Source organism: Lithobates pipiens, unplaced genomic scaffold (assembly GCF_037356315.1).
Source record: "Lithobates pipiens isolate NorthernLeopardFrog02 unplaced genomic scaffold, aLitPip1_a1.2 Scaffold_16, whole genome shotgun sequence".
Lineage (NCBI taxonomy): Eukaryota > Metazoa > Chordata > Amphibia > Anura > Ranidae > Lithobates > Lithobates pipiens.
The window spans coordinates 559,831,617-559,853,684 of record NW_027507748.1 but is presented as its reverse complement, the minus strand read 5'-3'; the positions used below and the strand labels follow the sequence as shown (position 1 = coordinate 559,853,684).

Here is a 22,068-nt window from a genome sequence, read left to right as displayed (position 1 = left end):
CTGGTAGCTGGAATCTGTAAATGCTTCCCGAACCGCCCACACACATTTACTGTGGCAGGGCGGCCCGGCTACGCGAAACAATGTACCTGCATGTTGTTTTCGCCTTGGGGTCTGGGGCTCTCGCACGTCGCCAGTGACCCATTCCCACTGTGATTGGACACTGCGGGAGCCAGTCAGCGGGTCCAATGACCGCCAGGACCCGCTGAGCATTCGCTGAAGAGGTAAACAAGGCAGACCGTCATCCAGTATTTGCAAACAAAATGAAGGTTTCCCATTTAAAATATGCGGTCAGATTAGTAAAACGGCGATATCAGAAACGATTTTAGGTTAATCACACATAGTTGGAACTACTCCATTTCTTTTATATAAATAAAACCATAACATTGCCAGTACATGTTATCTCAGCTTGCAGAGCTTGTATTCATTGAGTGTACCAAAATGTAAATATTGCAGAATATACAGATTCATGCTACATTACCAAGCTCCATTTCATGCTGAATAAACAAAATCAGTAATGTATCTTAAAGCGGGGTTCCACCCTAAAGTGGAACCTCCGCTGATCGGATCCCTCCCCCCCTTCGGTGTCACAATTGGCACCTTTCAGGGGGGAGGGGGGTTGAGATACCTGTCAAAGACAGGTATTTACACCCACTTCCGGGCATAGACTCCCGTGGGAGTCTGTCATTTCCTGTCCTGCCGCGCTGTCTGCTGGGACACACACGGGTCCCAGTGACAGCGCGGAGAATTCCTATTGCGCTGCGCGACTCGCGCATGCGCAGTAGGGAACCGGGAAGTGAAGCCGATTCGCTTCACTTCCTGATTCCCTCACCTAGAATGGTAGCGGCAGCAGCCGAGGGCCGAGTGATCGATTGGCCTCGGCTGCCGGCATCGCTGGAACCCGGGACAGGTGAGTGTCCATTTATTAAGTCAGCAGCTGTAGTATTTATAGCTGCTGGCTTTTAATATTTTTTTTTTTTGGTGGAATCCCTCTTTTAAATAGAAAACAATCTTTAGATAGATTTTTACTCCAAAGCATTTTATTAAAATAAATCTGAAAAAAAAATCAAAAAAATCAGATTAAAACAAAACAAAGATTTGTATCCACTCTCTCATGTGATTATTGCCAGTGGCTATGGCCGCTGGAAATTAATTGCTGTGTGTTCTAACTGAGAAGGTTCTCCCCACCGGGAGAATGCAATAGCTCCGCTGGAGGCATTACACCATCAACACTGACTCTGGTGTTGGTGAAATCGAGTGATTGTGTTTCCTGCAACTCGTGGAAAGAGAGATTGCAGTGTCTATGGCCAGCTTTATTTTTTGTCTTCAATTAGACAAACAATTTTGGCTGTTATGCATGTATACTGCCACTTTGCTGAATGTGGGGTGTCGGAACATTCATAAACCTTTGGCTAGAGGCCAGGGGTAGACCGAATGGTTGTTTGATCTTTTGAGCTTTGGGTTTCTATCGACTGTCCTTTTAGGGCTGTCCACCTGCACCCTTCAGTCCTCATGACATTGTGGAATTCCTGCATTCGCCAATGGACTCAGGGATCACTTAACACTCATTGTATGTGGTTTTGTTTTAGTTGATTTAGGGTTTTCCCTGATCTATTTTCTGGCCATTCTGTTTTTCATAAACTTGGAGCTTTCCTTGGATTCTTGGATAGGCTCTAGAACGTCTGGTCCTCCTTGTCTCGAGCTTTTGTTTCAGGTTCCTTCTTGGACCTGTTATTTCTAGGTACTGGGCTCCATTTATTGTTGATATCCGGTTGTGGACCATTTTGTTCCCTTCATTGGCATTTTTTTTTTTTTTTTTTTCACCTGTGTTATGGTTGATCAGCTTGTGGGATGCAGTAGAACAGTCTTATGCAAATTATTATAAAAAAAAAACTTATTGGTTTTGTGTTTAGCTATGCTAACTTTTTTTCTTAGTTTTTTAATGGAAGTGTCTTTTCACTCCCTTTCTCCAGTCAAACTCTAAACTGAAGCTGGTAAGAAGTTTAGCGGTGTGTGAAGAGTCATCTGGGCCATTTGTTGATGGATGTTTGGAACCTCAGGTAATGTATATCATGTTGCTGCTGAATAGAGCCCTATTCCCAAATGTTTACATCGTTTTAATGCGTATCTAAACCTAAAAACAAAAATGACCCTTACCAGCTGTTTGATATGGTAGGTGCATTTTGTTTTATTGTTCCTTATTTCATACTTCTTTTCACCTGATAATTATGGGAATAACACTTCCTCTTCTTGGGTGGCTATGCTCACTTCACCACTGTATACAATGGTGCTCATAAGTTTACAGAATTTGATTTCTTCGCCATTTTTCATAGAATATGAATAACACAAAAACATTTTTCACTCATGGTTAGTGTTTGGCTGAAGTCATTTATTAGTCAACTGTGTTTACTCTTTTTAAATCCATAATCAAAACAGAAATGACCCTGATCAAATACCCTGGTGATTTTTGCCTGATTACATGCACACAAGTTGACACAAATGGGTTGAAATGGCTATTAAAGGTAACCATTCTCACCTGTGATCTGTTTGCTTGTAATTGGTGTGTGTATAAAAGGTCAGTGAGTTTCTGGACTCTTGACGGACCCCTTGCATCTTTCATCCAGTGCTGCACTGACGTTTCCTGGATTCTGAGTCGTGGGGAAAGCAAAAGAATTGTCAAAGGATCTGTGGGAAAAGGTAGTAGAACTGTATAAAACAGGAAAGGGATATAAAAAGATATCCAAGGAATCGAGAATGTCAATCAGCACTGTTCAAATGCTAATCAAGAAGTGGAAAATGAGGGGTTCTGTTGAAACCAAACCACGGTCGGGTAGACCAACTAAAATTTCAGCCACAACCACCAGGAAAATTGTTCAGGGACCCGCGACCACTTTCCTGACTTTTTAGTATCTCAGAAATAGATACACCTGATGTACTAAAGGCCTGATCAGATGTGATCAATTTTCAGTGATTGACAGCATAGTTTGTAGACTCTATAACTTTCACAAAGACCGAATAATATACACCAATTTAGGTTATTTTACCAAAGATATGTAGCAGTATAAAATGTTGTCCAACATTTATGAAGAAAAATTACTAATTTGGCAAAATTTTATGACAGAAACAAAGAAGCATTTTTTTCACAAAATTTGTTTTTTTTTTAAATTTATAGCACAAAAAAAAAACCCACTAATTAAATACCACCAAAAGAAAGCTCTATTTGTGTGAAAAAAAGGACGCAAGTTTCGTATGGGTACAGTGTTGCATGACTGAGTAAATTTTATTCAAACTGTGAGCGCTGAAAGCTGAAAATTGGTCTGGGCAGGAAGGGGGTATAAGTGCACTGTATTGAGGTGGTTAAGAACTGGGGTATGTAAACATTTGATCAGGGTCATTTGGGTAGTTTCTGTTGTGATTATGATTTAACCACTTTCAGACCGGACCATTTTGCTGGCTTAAGACCACACCACTTTTTGCGATTTGGCACAGCGTCGCTTTAACTGACAATTGCGCAGTCGTGCGACGTGGCTCCCAAACAAAATTAACGTCCTTTTTTTGCCACAAATAGAGCTTTCTTTTGGTGGTATTTGATCACCTCTGCGGTTTTTATTTTTTGAGCTATAAATAAAAAATAGAGCGACAATTTTGAAAAAACGCATTATTTTTTACTTTTTGCTATAATATCCCCCAAAAATATATAAAAAAACATATTTTTTTCCTCAGTTTAGGCCGATACAGTGCATTGTTTTTAAATCATGCTTTGTCTGCATGTGTAATGTGAATATTTTTTTGCTTTAGGATGTCATTCACTTGCATATTAGCTGTCCTTCTGATAAGGAAGAGAAGTGCTGTAAGGATGGACCTGAGAAAGATGAGAAAAATAAAGAAAAGGGGCCAAAGAAAATGCTCTCTAGAGGTTGGTTTATTATTGTGGCATCAGTTGGTCTAGACCGATTAGTTCTGTCGGCTACTGTCAGAACAGACTTTCTACATTGTCTTTTGAGGAGCACAGGAATTCAGAAAGTCGGGGTTTACTGCTGCCTACAGGAGGCTAGGGCACTGGCAAACCTAAAGTTGTAAGTCAGCCCCTGTATAACCCCTCTTGCTGATTTTTCCTTAGTGACTTCAAGATTCTTACACTGGTGAAAAGTTTTGGAGGCCGTACACAGACCCCACTGGAAGGGATAATTTGCAGGGCTAGCCAGGGATGTTACCTTTGGGCACTGGGCATTGTGGGACTTTCGTATTGTTCGCCATGGATTGCTTTCTAGGCCCTTAGCTGTGGCATAGCCTTAGGTGCTGGTTGGGCTAAAGCATTGAGAGCTACCTTACCATTGGGCACCTTTTCAAATTTCCTACCACCACCATTTTTCCTGTGGTAAGGGTTAAGTCTGAGAGGACAGATGTCTGTCATCTGCTAAATGGAGTGCTTAATGCATTCCATGCTCTCCTTCGCATTCAGTCTAGCGCTAGCACCATCCTGCTTAAGCACCATGTGGATCATACAGTTTTGTTCCACTGCCAGCCTACAGTGCCTTTGTCACTCATGGCTGCCTGAAACTATCATCGGCACCAGTTTGCCTCACGTTGAACACAGTTTCTTTCCACTACGTGATTTTTATCAGTCTTCCTAAAGGACAGTCTTGCTACTTCACTCATATTCCCCTAATGGTTCTGGATGCATTTATCTGGTATCCTTAGAAGGAAATTACCCCTGTAATTTAGAACCTGAGACCCATTTTATCATTGTGCCTTCAGATGAGGCTGATGTCTCCCTCATAGCCACAGGGAACTCCACATTGAACATTTGTCCCCCAACGCCATCTCTGGCAGAGTCTATTTCTGACTTTTGTGGGCCTCTAAATCAAGCTTAAGCTGAGCCCAAGGCTGCTTTTACCGTTTGATTCATTTAAGTCCCAATTGTCTAACCCTGGAGAGGCTGTTCTTGAGCCACCTGCAGATGACTCTGATTTTCAATAGGTTGTTTCTCACTTGATTGATGCAGTATGTTCAAACCTGCATGTAGAAGATCAGCTTGTTCCAGGCCTTAGGATCTATTAGAGCTTCTACATCTGCAAATACATTCCCATTACACCTGCAATTTAGGTCATTCCTCTGTGAGAACTAGAAACGCCCTATAGAATCCTGGGTCCCGTCTGAGTATGTAAGTGTTTTTTATTAATCAGTGGTCTTTTCCCACCATAGATGCCCCTGTTCAGTAGCTTGAAGATGTTTTTTTCAGAAGTTCCCATTCTAGCAAATTTGTAGTTCAAATAAACTGGAGTGGCTCTCCTTCCTGTGTCACTTTACTATACCAACCATGTCAGAATGCTAGAATCACCTAAGGATCCGTTAGGCTCTGTTAGGCCCCCTGTTTCATTTAATTGGGACTGATGTTGATACTGATGCGTTGGGCACGCTGGCTATAGGTTTGGGATGCCAGTGATACAGCTATGGAACATCTGACTTTGTTACTCTTCAAGGGAAGTCCTATTGGTCCTTCTCTTGACATTGTCATTAGCAATGTCAATAGTGGCTGGAGTGTGCTCCTACTTCAATGCCAGGAGGTCTGTAGAGGGGTTGGAGGAACCCCAGCTTTCTACATTAGCAATAGTAGTGCTTATGGCTGCAGAGCCTACCTCCCATCTCTGGGTAATAGGGCTAAACCACCTTCATGAAGGTGCACCCTCCACTTCTAAAAGTTGGGGATGTTGGTTTATCCAGATGACTCCTTGGATAGTTTGCCAACTCAACATTTGGGTGCTCAAGTTACCCCTATTAGCCATAGAGCTAAACCCTTAAGTTTGGCAAGTCATTCACCTGCCCCTAACCATGGTTTGGGTGTTACTGCACTTGGCAGTGTATCTTACAAGGTCTGGTTGGAATCCCCACACCCTTGAATCTTGTTCTTACTGTGGTAGTAAATTTGCCTTTGCTTTGCATGTGCACCTTATCTGTCCTCTTCTTCGAGAGGACTCCCTGACTTAGGAGGCTAACCGGGATCAGTTGCTACTGTTCCCTCTCCTAGTAAGGATCTGATCTTTCAGTGTCCTCCCAAAGAACTTATTATTGCTTGAGACACTGAATCTTTTGTCCACCCTAGTACCTTTCCTTGGCATCTCCTATTGTGATATGCTCTGTAGATCCTCACTGAAGGAGGTAGTTTTGTCTGTGGTGGTGCATAATATATCTAGCAGTAGTTAATCAAATTCAACTGGATTTGTTTCAACATTACAGACCAACTCCAGTTGAATGGTAACAATTTACTAGATAGAATCATTTTTCTTGGCTATTTCTGTCCGAACCCCTCTGATAGACCTAGGTACCCTCTGGATAAGGCTTCTCAGTGGTTGGCGTTGGTGACTTTGGATTTTCCATGTTTAATGAGGATTTTGTGAGCAGAATAGCATTGAAGTAGTTCATTCACAGAGGACCATTGATCTCTTCCTTATCAGTTGGGGATATTCTACCAACATCTTCTTTTAGAACTTCTAGTTTATTTAGAGCGTTTTCATCCAACTGGTCTCCTTCCCTTGTGGACTTGTGGTTCTTTTCAGCCTCCCCCTCTTTCTGGGATCTTGGACTTGAGGCAAGACATTCAGATGGTCTCTTTAAACCAGGAAGTTCCAGATTCAGTCAATCAGTCTTTTATAGTGAACTGGATGGCACATTCATACCACTCCCTCCTGGAAAGCTTTTTCTACCTTGTCAGTCCTCATGCTTGGAACTTTATCTAGTTTTGCAGAAAAAACATTTTATGCTTTTTCATATAGGACCCTTCTGTGAGTTTGTATTCTCATCTGATCTCTAATCAACATCGCCCAAGGGCTGCAAGAGGATCACCTTGTTCACCCTCCTCTCTTTTGAACTGGCTAGTGGCCTGAACCCTATACTGGAAGTTGTGGAGTATGCTACCCTTGAACACTTGGTCTCCACTTTGAAGTGTGGGGAGTAAGCACATGGATGCTCCTTCTTTCCTATTTGGCACATATCCATTGTGGGATAGCCCTGTGCTCCCACATGTCCCTTATAGAGAATAGTGTAAATCTGGAGGCATTCATGGGACCTGATCACAAGAGATGGATTTTTCTTCCTTCTGCAGCTGATTTGCAGCCTCTTGGGAAAGTTCTGCAGATTCCTTCCTCAGTCCTGTCCCTAATTGGTTTATTAGTGTGACTAAGATTCCTTAAAGTCCATTGAGGGACACCTGTCCCATTCCCCTGTGTTTTGGCTGGCCCTTTGTAATGCTTTCTCACAAAACTGAGGCATTCTGGATAGAAGAGATGTTATATGGGGGCTGTCTTACAACGTTTGTTTGCCAGTGTCCTAGCCTTCTGTGGGTGGCAATGCAATCAGTTTATGGATTCCTGGGTCTCTCCGTGGATTTTGCACTGAGCACCAAAATCTTTTTCTATTTTGACAGGATTGGTCATTTTCAAAAGCTTGGAGAGTTGCCTATAAATAGAATCAATGAAAAATGTATTTGTGGCTACACTGTTAAAAGTAGTATGGCGGCCTACAACTATTCTGCCTTACTATAAGGTTACTAGTAAATGGCCATTCACTGCCAAACGTTTTGCATCACTATGACTTTAACATGAAACACTTGGAGGAAAGTTTTTGTTGGGTTCCTTTGAGTAGGATTCACTCAGTTGTGACAGAAGAGGGTGAGCAGTGGTCAAACACAATCCCATTATATTCTACCATGTCTGTATAACTGCCAAGGACATAGACCCTTGTTTTCTGAAGTGAAACCAATGATGTGTAATGTCGCTAGAGGGTAATTGGTGTTTAGCAAGTTCTATTGAGGGTGGTACACTCCCATGGCAATAGTGTTACTGTTGATTATTATGTACTATAGAGTAATGCAAGTTGCATTTATTGTTTTTAGAAAGACACTACTGACTTTTAAGATAAGACTTGGTGTTTTATAAGAAGTGATTTTCTTCTGTCCCCACAGATTCTAGTCAGGAGTACACAGATTCTACTGGAATAGATGTACATGAATTTTTAGTGAACACACTGAAGAATAACCCAAGGTATCTTGTAATTGCAATTTTAACTTTTCAAAATTGGCCATTAAATTTGGCAATCTTTTTTGTTTTTGTTTTTTGGTGTATTTAGTGTACTTTTTAATTATTGCAGTGATCAACTGCTGTAGTTAGACTCTGATAAAAGTTGACGTAGCTCTGCCCTGTTGATGGCTGCTGGAGCTCACAGAAAATCTTGATGTCAGAGATGACATCACAGTATTTCCTTTTTCATAGCCTTGTGGAAACCTCGTGTTACTGCTGTGCTGTAGGCGAAGTCTATTCCGCCCTTTTTAGCAGGATTGAAAGTCAAAGAGCTGATTGAATATTGCTGAACGGCAACTGTCACTGATATAGTGGTTCCAGCACATACACCAGTCGCTGTTTTAAAAATTGGAATTGGGCCAATTTATTTATACAAAGCTAAAAAATAAAAACCTAATAAAAAAACAAAAGTATTTGAAATGACAATTGACCTTTCAGAGAAGATAACATTTTGTTCCGGGTTTACCCCTCAATAACACTTTAATTTAAAGTTTAATTAGCCCTAATTAACTGCTCCTTCCCTTAAGCCCTGTACATATGGGCCAAATGTCAGGTGACCACAGCCGGTTAAAAAAAAAAAAAGCCAGACATTGGGCCTGTGTGTCTGGCTCATCTCCCAAACAGAGATAGACAGGCCTAAAATACTTTTACTGTGTGAGTGCAGTCAGGAGAGACCAGGGGCTTGAAGCATGGAATGTAAACCATCCCTGGATTGAGTTGGGTATGCATATCTGGGGAAGGGGTGAGATCTGTTAGGTCAACTTAAAGGTCTAGGGGGAAAAAAAATCAGCAGGTAAATACTGTTGCTTTTTTTTTGGGCTTGTGTAAGTAGCATTTCAAATGTCCACAACTGGTTAAAATGGCACTCCAGACAAGCACCTACAGTGGCAAGAATAAGTACATAAACTCCTTGGAATTCAAGCGGTAGTTAAAGCCCATTTTAACTTGTACCTACAGGTAAGCCTATAATAAGGCTTACCCATAGATACAGTGAATGTCTCCTAAACCTGCAGTATTTAGGAGATATTCATACTTGAAGCACTGGTGATGTCAGAGTGTGCTGTAAGTTTAGCGGCTGTGATCTCATGTTCATGCACTGGAGTGACATCACAATGGCCCAACCATTCTGTTGGCCAGAAAGCACAAACCGAACCTCGATGGAAGACTAGGTGAAGATGAAAGTGTGGACAGGGGGCATCGCTGGAGGGCTTAATTTTAAGGCAAGTCTGTCATATATTGTGCTAGTATGCAGTGCAAAGTAGCACATTATGGCTTAAATTTCCCAGGGGCCCACTTTTTTATTTTTATTTCCTTAATTCCATTAGTTTACTACTGCTTTAGCTAGGTTCCTGCAGTAATTTGCCATAAGGCTAGGTTTACTTTGTTATGGCTCTGCGAGCCATGTATTTGTGTGAGCACGGCAGGCCATTCATTTGAATGGGCTGCCATGCCTCCTGAAATACAGGGAAAAGGTCCCTGCACAATTATTGGAATGGTAGCACGCATGGGAACTGCAAGGGCACTGTGGGTTCCTAGTTGGATATGATTTCCAGTGCATCATTAGGAATAATGGCACCCGCAGGCATCCACCACATTTTTCTGTGCAGGTGGTTGCGGCTGCGGTAATGGGTGTGGATCCACAGTGGGAACCACCCACACAGATATTAACCTGGCCTAAAATGTGATCTGATCCTTATCGAAGTCACAACAATAGACAGTTTTTTGTTTTGTTTTTTTACTAAAGGAAAATCCACTTTGCACTACAATTGCACTTAGAAGTGTAGTTGCTGTAGAACTGAGAGGGGCATGCAAGAAAAAGAAAAGCATTTTTGCTTGTACATGATTGAATGATAGAAATCAGCAGAGCTTCCCCTCAGATCTATAGCAACTGCACTTCCAAGTGCACTTGCATTGCACAGTGGATTTGCCTTTAGTAAATCAACCCCAATGTGTTTAAGATGAAACCATGCAAGCAATTCTAAATTCTTGTGTCTTTATTGAACACACTCATTAAACATTAACAGTGCTGGTGAAAAAAAGTAAGTAAACCTTTGTATTTAATGGTGTGTCAAACCTCCTTTGCCAGCAATGACTTCAAGCAAGTGCTTTCTGTAGCTTTGGACCAGACCTGCACAATGCTCAGGAGGAAATTGACATGCCTCTTTACAAAACTGCTTTAGTTTTGACACATTTGTAGGATGTCTGGTGTAAATGATTCTTTTGAGGTCATTGCACAAGCTCTTTATGGGGTTTAGTTCTGAGCTCTGACTGGGCCACTCCAAAAGGTGTATTTTCTTTTTCTGACACCAGTCTGTGGTAGATTTACTTTGCTGCTTAGGGTGAATGTCCTGCTGCATCACCCAACTTCTTTTATGGTTCAGGTGGCAGACAGCCACCACCCTGACATCATCCTGTTGGATATTTTGTTAAAATATTTTGGAGAATTCATTTTCTCGTCGCTGATGGCAAGTGGTCTAAGCCCCAAGGCAGTGGAGCAAGCCCAAATCACAATGTTTCCTCCACCATACTTCACAGTTGAGATGATGCTTTGATGTTGGCAAGCCATGCAAATTTTTTCACCATACATAATGTCGAGTGTTCTTCCCAAACAATTCAACTTTTGTTTCATCGGTTCACAAAACCTTTTCCCAGTAGCGTTGTGTTTTGCGAAGGCACACTTTGCCAAACTGCAAACACGCAGCAATGTTTTTTATTCATATATTTTATTTTTTGGAGAGCTGCAGCTTCATCCATGTTCTGCCATGGACACCCCTGCCTGTTCAAGGACTTGCATATGGTAGATGAACAGGGATGTTTGCCAGCTCCAGTGATGTCTTCAAGCCCTTTAGCTGTTAAATGTGGGCTGTTCTTTTCCTCATTGAGGATTCTGCTTGGTGCCCTGAGCACCCACTCCTGGGAAGAGTAGCCACAATACTTAATGGTCTCCATTTATAGACAGTTTGTCTGTTGACTGATGGATTCCTAAACACTTTGAGATTGCTTTGCAACCCTTTCAAGCCTTATGCATGTTAGCTACTCTTTTGATCGTATGTCTTCAGAGAGCTCCTTTTTTGCAAGGCATGGTTCACATCAGCTGATGCTTCTTATGAACGACAATCTTAAAATATCGGAGTGTCTTCTATCAATCAAATTTGCCCTAAACCACACCTCCTAACTAATTTCATCAATTGGCCTCCAATTTAGCGTTTGAAGTCATTAGTTCACTTACTTTTTCCTCCAACACTGAATGTTTAATGGGTGTGTTCAGTAAAGACCAGAGAAATTAGAATGGTTTCTTATCAGCTTAAGCACATTGTTTTGTCTATTGTGACATAGATGAGGCTCAAATCACATTTTATGACAACTTACTGAAGAAAAAATAGCTAATTCTAGGGGGTTCACATATTTTTTTTTCTCCTGTAAATACTACTGCCTGCCAAAATATTTAGAACTATTCAAGCAGACATCCTCGCTACTTTTCTACACTGCAGTTAAGCAATACAGTGTTTTACCAGCTGTTCCTAAGCCCATAGTTGGACAATGAACAAGTTAAATCTGGTCTGTTTATACTCTTGGATCAAACTTCAGCAATCCCAGGCATTTTCTTTAGTAACATCTCAAATGCTTAAGGATTTATATTAGAAGTACATATGATTGCTTACATTACCTTTTGCAAATTTAGTTTTTCGATTTTGCAATTGTAATATTTATAGTGAAGAACAGATGTTTAGGCAAATGTAACCAAAGATTTTACATGCTACACTTTAGATCTGTTTGGTGAAGCTACTACTGCAGTGTTCAGACTATGCTGAATTAAAGGTGCTATTGCTGGTCTATTTGGATTGAAAATAATGTAATTTGATTTCATTCTTTTAGGGATAGAATGATGCTGCTAAAATTAGAACAAGAAATCCTTGAATTTATTAATGATAATAGGTAAGTGTGACTCAAAGATCCTTCTCACCATGTAAACAGCTAGAAGCATAATGTGAATAAACAAGCTGTAACCTGCTTTAATGTAGCATGTGATGTAGTGCTAATCCCAGATGTGGTCATATTTTTACCCCATGACCTAAATAAAAAGAAACCTTAAAGATAATGATGTAGATGTATATTCACACATTGGAAAGGAAAGAATTCTTGCATGCGACATTAAATACCTTCAAATGTTTGTAGTTGGAAGATAAAAGCCATGATGCCTGTTCTGGTCTTATGAGCCTTTACATAGTTGTATTAACATGCCCATCATTCCTTCATCATTGTCTTGTCTGCTATTTTGAATTCTTTCTACCTAAGCTACTGCCATGCTTATTAGTGCTGATATATTACCAGATCACTGCTGAATAATGCAAACCAGTATTTCTTAGAACCCTTTACACTGTGGCGCTTTTCGGGCGTTTTAGCACTAAATATAGCAACTGAAAGCGCCTCTCAAGCCACCCCAGTGTGAAAGGCCGAGTGCTTTTACACTGAGGGGTGGGCTTGCAGGACAGAAAAAAAATTCCTGCAAGCAGCATCTTTGGGACGGTGCGGGAGCGGTGTCTGCACCTCCCTGCCTATTGAAATTAATGGGCAGCACTGCCAAAGTTCCTCAGCAGCGCCGCAACAGGGGTGCTATTATCCCCTTCGGCCGCTAGCGGGGGTTAAAAACGCCCCACTAGCGGCCGAAAAGCGTTGCTATCACATTAGTAAAGCACAGCTAAAACTAGTGGCACTTTACCACTAACACTCGCACCGCCCCAGTGTGAAGGGGATCTTAGTGATGGTAGTGTTCAAAATTGTTTGTTGCTGTAGTAAAATGCATAAACTTTACTGCATTCCAAGGTAAAGTCTCATCCTTTTATTTGTACCTAGTTCAAATCTATGTGCTTTGCAGCTTTAAAATATCATGCAACCGTACTGTGAAATAATTATTTGTTTTATTCTCTCATATTGCATGATAATTAAGCAATAAACATGTATGTAAAATGATTACAAACACATACATGTATTTAGTTCTGCACATCAAATGTGTGATTAACTGCATATGCGTGAAATGTATAAAACGCATTTTTTAGTTTTGGGAAGACTAGGGAATGGTGGAGATCCCAATTTGGGTTTTTTCCTCTTCTTTTTTTTTATTTTTTTTTTTATGTCCAGCCACAGAGATTTCTCTTCACTGCCTGTTACAAAAACTTACCTGGAAGTAAGAGGTGGTCTCCCATTGGACAATTACCATCAGAACTGGTGTCCCATTAGAAAATTTCTTTACCCATGACAGCCCCAAATATTGGTTTGGCCATCACTTCCTGTAATGGATACAATGGTTCCTAGGGTTAATAGAGAGAATAAATCTCCCCACTTGGGCATAGTCAGAAGTAAAAACCTTACAGAGGTGCTAACCCTTTCACATTGCATCCAGAACTTAAAAAGGTTTTGGCTTTACATACACTGGAACTGCCACTAGATTTTGTCAGCCAGGGACCTTCAGAGAGGTTCATTCCTGCTTACATTCTCACACCTACAGTTATTCAGACAAGCAAAGTGTAATTTCTTCAGTGTTGTCACATGAAAAGATATTATAAAATATTAACAAAAATGTCAATGGTGTATGTACTTTTGTGAGATACTGTATATTTGAAATGAAAGCTTTATTATTTTGGGTAATAACATGGTGTGGATTTATGCCAGTCACAGGCTGTGTCATGCCCCTCCAGCCTGTGTTTTAGAATAAGAGGGTGGCGAAGCTTCCATCAATCTACTTGTAATATCCCACCCCCATAGCGTTTAGCTGGTTAGTGGGCATGGTGGAGGAGCTGGGGAATGGGCTGTCATTTACCACAGTGTGTATGCCCACATGTGTGACTCTATAGTCAAATGGGCTGCTCAGTTTTGATAGAGAGGAAATGCTCATCATAGAAACTCACTGAAAACTGAGCATGTGTAGAGCTGACAACACTGCTTTGCAAAATTCCTAGCTGCATTGGGGACTTGGACAAAGGGGGAAGATAGCAGCAGGATCAACCAGTTTTTTTTACAGCATACAGAAAACAAATTTCCCAAGGACTGGTTGAGTATGAACCGCATGTAATACATTTATTGATTGTTCTTTATGATGTGGGTTTAGTGACGCTTTAAGTTCTTAATGTTTTACATGCAACAGTGGGTCCGACTTTGCAGATGGACAAGTCACATCCAAGTTGCACCCATTCAAAGTTGCACTCCAAAGTCATTGTGACTTTGGAGTCATACAAGTGTGAATGGAGCCTTAGACTATAGCAGTGGATAACATTTAAAAAACATTCTGTCAGTTCATAGGCATTAAGAAAAAACATAAATTGAAAACATTCATGGAAAATCTATTGACTCTTGCATGTACATTGTCTCCCTTTTTCAGCAATCAGTTTAAGAAGTTTCCACAGATGACCTCATATCACAGGATGCTTTTACACCGTGCTGCTGCTTATTTTGGCATGGATCACAATGTAGACCAAACAGGCAAAGCTGTAATCATTAATAAAACCAGTAACACAAGAATGTAAGTAGCTTGTTTTGGCAATTTTTGCTGCAATCTTTATCCTCCTGTTACAATTTGTAACCAGCTATGGTGTATTGTATGGTTTAACAGTATTTGACAAATTTAGTTAGTTTTGTAAGTCACATTTATCTTTGTGTTACAAAAAAGATTTTATTTAAACTGTTCTACTCATTGGCTTAAAAGTCACATATATTATTTTTCTGTAGACCTGAGCAAAGGTTCTCTGAGCACATCAAAGATGAAAAGAGTTGTGAATTTCAACAAAGATTCATCCTAAAAAGAGACGATGCCAGCATGGACCGTGATGATAATCAGGTAAGGGTGTGGACAGTTGACTTTATTTTTATTTTTTCATTTTAATTCATTGTGTGTATTCCGAGCTGTTAAACTGGTTGTAAACCCATTACAACCACTTTAACCTACAGGTAGGCCTAGATTAAGGCTTACTTGTAGGTGCAAGAAATATCTCCCAAACCTAACAGGTTTAGGAGATATTTGCAGGAATAGCGGCACTGATGTCTACTCACTGAGCGTGACCTAAAGTGTGTGTGTGTGTGTGTGTGTGTGTGTGTGTGTGTGTGTGTGTGTGTGTGTGTGTGTGTAAAAAAAAAAAAAAAAATATATATATATATATATATACACACACACACACACACACACACACACACACACACACACACACACACACACACACACACACACACACACACACACACACACACACACACGCATATACGAGAAGGGATTGCTGCACTTCCATATTGTTCAGAGCTTGACAGTTTCCTGCTAAGTTGATAAACCCCTTCTTCAGAATAGAACAGAACACATCCCAGGGATGAAGAAAACCACATTAGGGACTTGCTATTTGTTTTTATTTTATTTTTTACAAATGTGGTGATGGTGTATACCAGGAGAACAAAAAGATGAGCAGAGGTTGGAAGAAAAGCATCATTGTAGGCCATTACTTGTTTGTATTCTCTCAATAAGTGCGGTAGTAAGAATTTTAATAAAATGTATATGGAATTACGGCAAATCAGATTTAGGACCCTGCTATTTTCTTCAAAAGTGTGCCTTTAACCACTTTCAGACCGGACCATTTTGCTGGCTTAAGACCAGACCACTTTTTGTGATTTGGCACTGCGTCGCTTTAAATGACAATTGCGCGGTTGTGCGACATGGCTCCCATACAAAATTATGTCCTTTTTTCCCATAAATAGAGCTTTCTTTTGGTGGTATTTGATCACCCCTGCGTTTTTTTTTTTTTTTTTTTTTTTTTTTTTTGCGCTATAAACAAAAAAGTGGGAGAATTTTGAAAAAATCAAATTTTTAACTTTTTGCTATAATATCCCCCAAAAATATATAAAAAAAACATATTTTTTCCTCAGTTTAGGCCTATACGTAATTCTTCTACATATTTTTGGTAAAAAAAAATACGCAATAAGTGATTGATTGGTTTGCACAAAATTTATAGCGTTTACAAGTAGTGCAGGGACTACTTTTGAGAGTTGGTGCAGTGCCGCAAAGTCGGCATTGTACCGATTTGGATGCTGCTACGGGATAGTTTTATGGCATTTTTATTAATCTTTTTTTTTTATTTTTATTTTTTTCTACTAGTAATGGCTGCGATCAGCGTGTGTTTTTTTTTTTTTTTTTATTTTTTTTTTTTTTATTTTTTTTTTTTTTATTTTTTTTTTTGTGACTGCGACATTATGGCAGACACATCGGACATTTTTGACACATTTTTGGGACCATTGTCATTTGTATAGCAATCGGTGCTGTACAAATGCACTGATTCCTGTGTAAATGACACTGGCAGTGAAGGGGTTAACCAGGGGTGGCAGTGTAGGGGTTAAGTGTGTCCTAGGGGCGTGTTACTAACTGTGGTGGGCTGGACTGTGTGTGTTAGTGTACACTGATCTCTGCTCCAATCACAGGGAGCAGAGATCAGTGTCACTTGTTGCTAGGCAGAACGGGGATATGCTGTTTACTTCTGCATCTCCCCATTCAGCCTCCCCGTGAGACGATCGCAGGTATCCCCGCGGCGATCGAGTCAGCGGGACCTGTGACCGGACTCATGGGGGTCCTGACCGGTGCGCGGCGGCGCGCACGTGATGGCAGGGGGGCAATTTCAAATGGCTGTACCTGTTGCCAATTTGCCTGCCTAGGCCATTCTGCCGACGTACATCAACGTATGCCGGTCGGGAAGTGGTTATAGTAAAGTCCAAAATTTACCATTCTGCATTGGTTTCCACAGTAAGGGCTTGATACACCGCAATCCCCACGTTCAGTCTGCAGTTCTGCATTGCATTTTTTTTAGGGATATTTTTTTTCCCTGGGTTGCATTTACATGTTTGTGGTGCATGCATGTGTGTTTTTTTTTCTTTAACATGTTCTGGTACGTTTATGTATAAAAATATGCTGCATACTATACTTTGTTTAAAAAAAACATGACAGCACCACAATGGTGTAAACTAGGCTCATTGACATACATTCATATTTTTTACTTATGCATGTGTACTGCATTTAAAAATGCGTTTGACTGCTAGGATACACAAGCCCTAAATTTCAGTTTAAGCATGGTAAAAAGGAGTCTATATGATAGGTCTTTTGCCTCCAGTTGGCATCATAACTCTCTGACCGCACTGTCTAGTTTCTGAAATTGGTTTGGGGCCCTGTGTTACCTTGCTATTTTTTAAAGTGGAAAGTAAAGTCCGCTTTTTAACTTGTACCTGCAGGTAAGCCTATAATGATTTTTACCTGTAGGTATAGTCATTTTTCTCCTAAGCCTGCACTTTTTAGGAGATATTCAACCGGTGTCGTCACTGGCCTCCTGCGCTCTGAAGAGACGGCATACTCGTGCAGAGCCTTCACAGCTTTGCGCCGGGGGGCCCCCACACATGCATGCACCTGGTGCCCACGAACCCAGAAGGAAGACCGGATGTAGATGGAAGCTCTGGGGAGCTGTGACAGTACTGCGCTGGAGAACTCCTTGTACAGGTAAGTTGGTCATAATGTACTGGTATGCGGTGCATAGTGATGCATTATGACTTAAACCTACAGTGGTGCACTTTTTTTTGTGGCGGTTTACTACCACTTTAATATGAATCTATAACTTTGTTTCAATGCCTGTTTTGTATTTATATAATTGCAGCAATGCTTGAATTTTGTACTTTTTTTACTTTTATACTTAAATAATGTATTAGGGTCATAAGGGTGGACTGATCGGACCTTATAGTACCCTCCTGTCTCCAGTGTCAATGGACATGTTCACTCAGTTTAAACATGTCCATTCCCCATTTGTCTGGCAGGTCAGATGGCAGACGGGTGTAAACGAACAGGCGTTTTTTTACATCTGACTGCCCATAGAGGACAGCGGGCTGTGTCTGTGCCCTCTCTGCATAAGTGGAGCGGATACAGATGGACCTGCTCAATGGGGATCGGCAGACTCCAATGGAGCCCACCCTTGTGTAATGGGCCTAAATGTGTTTGTCTGTTTCTTGCAGTTTGGGGTCTGTAAAATAATATTCATGGTATCTGGAGGTGGAAGTGTCCCTCCTAAGCTCTGGTTATTATGCAAGCTACTAGTTAAACTGTTCTGTCTCACAGTGTTTATTAGTAAATGATTCCTATTACACCAACATATGTCTTTATTTCATTGATCTTCCAAATAAATACAGATTAGAGTACCTTTGCAAGATGGAAGGAGGAGTAAATCCATAGAAGAGCGGGAGGAGGAGTATCAGAGAGTTCGGGAGAGAATTTTCGCAAGGGAGGCAAGTTAAGATTACCATTACTGCTGTGTATGCAAGTACATATTAAAGTGAATTAGTAAATTTTATAAATGTATTTGTTTTTTGCTAGAACTGCAAGATTAATCGTTTAAGAATCAAAATTGCTGTATTTTTCTCTTCCTGATCTTCAAAACAGCATGTCAGGATTCTTTCTAACAAGTGCAGAGAGTTCTCACAGCTGGGAAACTAAAAAATAAATAAATCTGGGCAGCCTGACGAGTTTAATCTCAACATTGGAATAAGTAGAAACAAAGTATATTTTCCTTCTTTTATCAAAGGAAAGAACTCTGGTAAATGAAGGAAGTTTAACCATTTTAAAGACCAAACCTTTTCTTGTTGATTACAAGTAAAAATCATTTTCTGCTAGAAAATTACTTACACCCAAACATGATTTATTTTTATTTTTTTTTAAACGGGGACCCTATAGAATAAAATGGTGGTTGTTGCAATATTTTATGTAGCGCCGTATTTGCGCAGCGGTCTTTCAAGCGCAATTTTAAAAAAAATACACTTTAATGAGTTAAAAATAAATAAATAAATAAAAACTGTAAAGTTAGCCCAATTTTATTTGTATAATGTGAAAATTAAACCGCAAGAATCGTGATCTTTATTCTAAGATTCTAAGCAAAGAAATTGTGATTCTCATTTTAGCCAGAATCATGAAGCTCTTTTTGCCCAGTGCTTAAAGCTGCCCAAACATGCATAGACTTTTTTGTTCAGTCTGTGGGCTGAATGAAAAAAAATCTTAACAATTTCATCCATTCATGCTAAACAGCATTGATGGACAAATCTCCGGCTGCAGCTATTGTAATCTGGCAGTCGGCACCGCTGGCTGTCAAATACCAATGCCTACATCTGATTGGATGCAGGCTATGTTCAACTGAATTTTTTTTTTTTTAACCTGTGGATCTATTTTTCAATTCAAGGATTTCGGCATGATGTCTTGGGAGATTTTGTCTGGTTCTTCCGGAACTGACCAAAATTCAGTCTATGCAACAAGGCCAGCTAAGAATGCTAATATGAAATGTGTCTCAACTCTAGTACCATTGTGTTGGTTTTCACTGAGATTTTCTAAGCTCCCCTCTTAAGCATTTAGGCATAAATGTGCTTTTCCTGTTATGCAAATGGCTTGGTGCTGTATTAATTGAACAAAATTTCAAAGCTTAATATTATTCAATGTTTTCGCCAGACCCATATGCCACATATTCCCATCATTTTCTCAGTAAAGGTAACATTAGTCACATTTACCTGTGGTACCTGTTTCTGTAATCGGGAAACTTAATGATTTTGTGATGCATGCAGTACCACAACAACTATATGTGCAACAGCAGTGTCGGGAAATGGTTCACTAAAGTTGCTATGTTGATAAATGGGCTTCCTAAATGAGTTGGGCATGCCTTAGTATTTTTGAAGTTATCCCAGGCACAGGTTCCTTTATTTTGGAACTGATGTGAGGTAGGGAAAGACTGTGCTTGAATGTTTTGTGCTAAAGCCCCCCTTCACATCGGCACAATTTGACAGATCACAGCCTTTTGCCAGCAATGGCTCTGTCCCAATTGGTGTGACGCCGCTGTGCTCCCTCACAGATGTCTTTCAATTCGCCTCCAAACTCGCACTGAAATGCAGGTTTGAAATCGCACAAGTTCAGCTGAACTCGCACAATTTCAAATCTGCTTTCAGTGTGAACGAGGGCTAAAGGTTAAGTTAACCTCTTAAAAAAAAAAAGATGATAAATGCACTTTCTATTTTTCAGGTTTTTTAATATGCATATATCATTTTTTAGGAGCCTGTAAAGCATTGTGCTCAAGATTGTGGGTGTAATGTTCCAGTCCTGCAGACTTTGTAGCTATCTGCCCATGCCTCGAATACGGGCAGGCAAATACACTCTTGACAGAAAGCTCAATGAACTACCTGGAACACTTAACAGTGCCCTTGATAGTTTATTAAGTACTACAAGCCGATGGCTGCAAAGGGTGCCTGTACTTGTAGTTTTCACATTCACAGAACACTGTGAATGGAATGTATGACGCGACCGGAGGAGGGAGGAGGAGCATAAGCACAACTTCCCTTTTGGGAATGGCTAGCCTTTTATTTCTGGGGTATTCTCCACCCACTGATGAATAGGAGCAGTTTAAAAGTCCAGCTTGGTGCCAAAGAACATGCTGTTGAATAACCAGCTAGGGAAATGGTCTGCCCCTGCAGGCAGACAAGCTTCCAAGGCTAATCAAACTGGGCGTGCCCTTACTTCATACAAGCAATAAGAACTTTGGTGGCCAACCACATGAAGTGCATAGCAAGCGTATGTTTTTCAGACTTAAATGTTTTCCAGCTATAAAATATGGATAGTGCACTGTGGTGACCATAGTCAGTTGTACATGGTCCTGCATACAATAGAATTGTATATTTCTTCTGCATGATTCTTCATTTTTCTTTAATTTATGTCTTTCAGTCAGCCCAGAATGGTCATATTACTGATAGCAGGTAAGCCAGGCCTTGCATCACTTTTTCCTTTGGCCACCCTATGGGTACAATAAAATATTGGTGTGTTTCTTAAGAAAATGTGAACCTGTGACCAACAGAGTTGGCTAAGTTGTGTGGGATGACAAGACCCAGCTTAATAATCGCTTGGCTCTTGAAATGTATGCAACTCCCCCCCTTTTTTTTATTTTTTTATTTCTTGATGATTGTTGAGATCTATTAATGGGTTTTTGAGAGGAAGGTGTGAGCCCATTTAGGTGGTTGCTTTTAAAGCCCAACTCCAAGAAAAACTACCCCCCCCCCCCTCTAAGCCATCCTGCCAGCTGTTAGTAGTTGTAAACCCCAGACATTAAATTTGATCAAAGCATATCCCTCTATAGTGTGTGCTTATTAAGTGCTCGAAGTGTCGTTTGTTTGCTGCTTCCTTCCTCTATCAGCATTAATCCCTTCTGACAATTTTCCTGACACCTAGAAAAAAAGGTGACTGTGAGGGACCTGCAGCTGATTGACAGCCTCAGCTGTTACTGTGTCAAGGGGAGTGTCCCTTCCAATCAGCTCTCCTCGCTGAGCTCTGCAGGGTGTAATTTCAACGTTCCGCCCCCTTTTTTTCCCCCCTGATAGTTCAGGCAAGCTTTCCAAATTATGGACTTTGAGCAGCTGTAGAGAAGACTGCAGATAAACAGGTTCAGCTTATGTAGGAGGATTTTTTAAATCTGTGCATCACCCGAGGCTAGTCACTTCACTGGGTATATGGAAGGGTTTACAACCACTTTTAAGTCTTCCATACCTGGTGGCATCATTATTTTCACATGAGTCCCCCTATCTAGGTCCTTTACTGATGCTGTACCCACCTGCAGGGACTGCCAGTCCAGTGCTGTATATTGACCCTTATCAGCTGGCACTTCTCACTCCCCTGTGTATCTCAGTCCCCTTCTGGGTCCTTAAAGGGTCCCTCCTCTAGCTTGCCAAGTAAACACCTGTGTGACATGATTGCCCAGAGGAAGGATCGATCCAGGACATAAACACACAGCAGAAATACCCAGCGCTGGATGATCATGTCACTGCAGCTCAAGGTAGCGAAAAGAAGGAATTTAGGGTTGTCTTTCCTTTCCTTTCTGGAGTTGGGATTTAAAGTATAACTCATGGGCAACAACTATATATGTTTACTGCTACTGTTTTAAACTGTGTGTGTTGCTATTGATATGGGGAT

At 40.6% G+C, this 22,068-nt stretch overlaps 1 protein-coding gene across 13 annotated transcripts in view; it reads left to right on the top strand.

The window, feature by feature from the left end:
* Positions 1 to 22,068, top strand: part of R3HDM2 (R3H domain containing 2) — a 178,915-nt gene that overhangs the window by 97,444 nt on the left and 59,403 nt on the right. For all 13 annotated transcript variants that reach the window (XR_013274629.1, XR_013274628.1, XM_077483578.1 and 10 more), the window contains 8 exons: positions 1,971 to 2,057; positions 3,796 to 3,913; positions 7,958 to 8,036; positions 11,949 to 12,008; positions 14,449 to 14,589; positions 14,796 to 14,904; positions 18,267 to 18,362; positions 20,830 to 20,861. Coding sequence is in view for 11 of the 13 variants with exons in the window: in XM_077483578.1 (XP_077339704.1) it covers positions 1,971 to 2,057; positions 3,796 to 3,913; positions 7,958 to 8,036; positions 11,949 to 12,008; positions 14,449 to 14,589; positions 14,796 to 14,904; positions 18,267 to 18,362; positions 20,830 to 20,861 (722 nt within the window). In the remaining 2 variants the exon portion in view is untranslated. The remainder of the gene's footprint in view (positions 1 to 1,970; positions 2,058 to 3,795; positions 3,914 to 7,957; positions 8,037 to 11,948; positions 12,009 to 14,448; positions 14,590 to 14,795; positions 14,905 to 18,266; positions 18,363 to 20,829; positions 20,862 to 22,068) is intronic.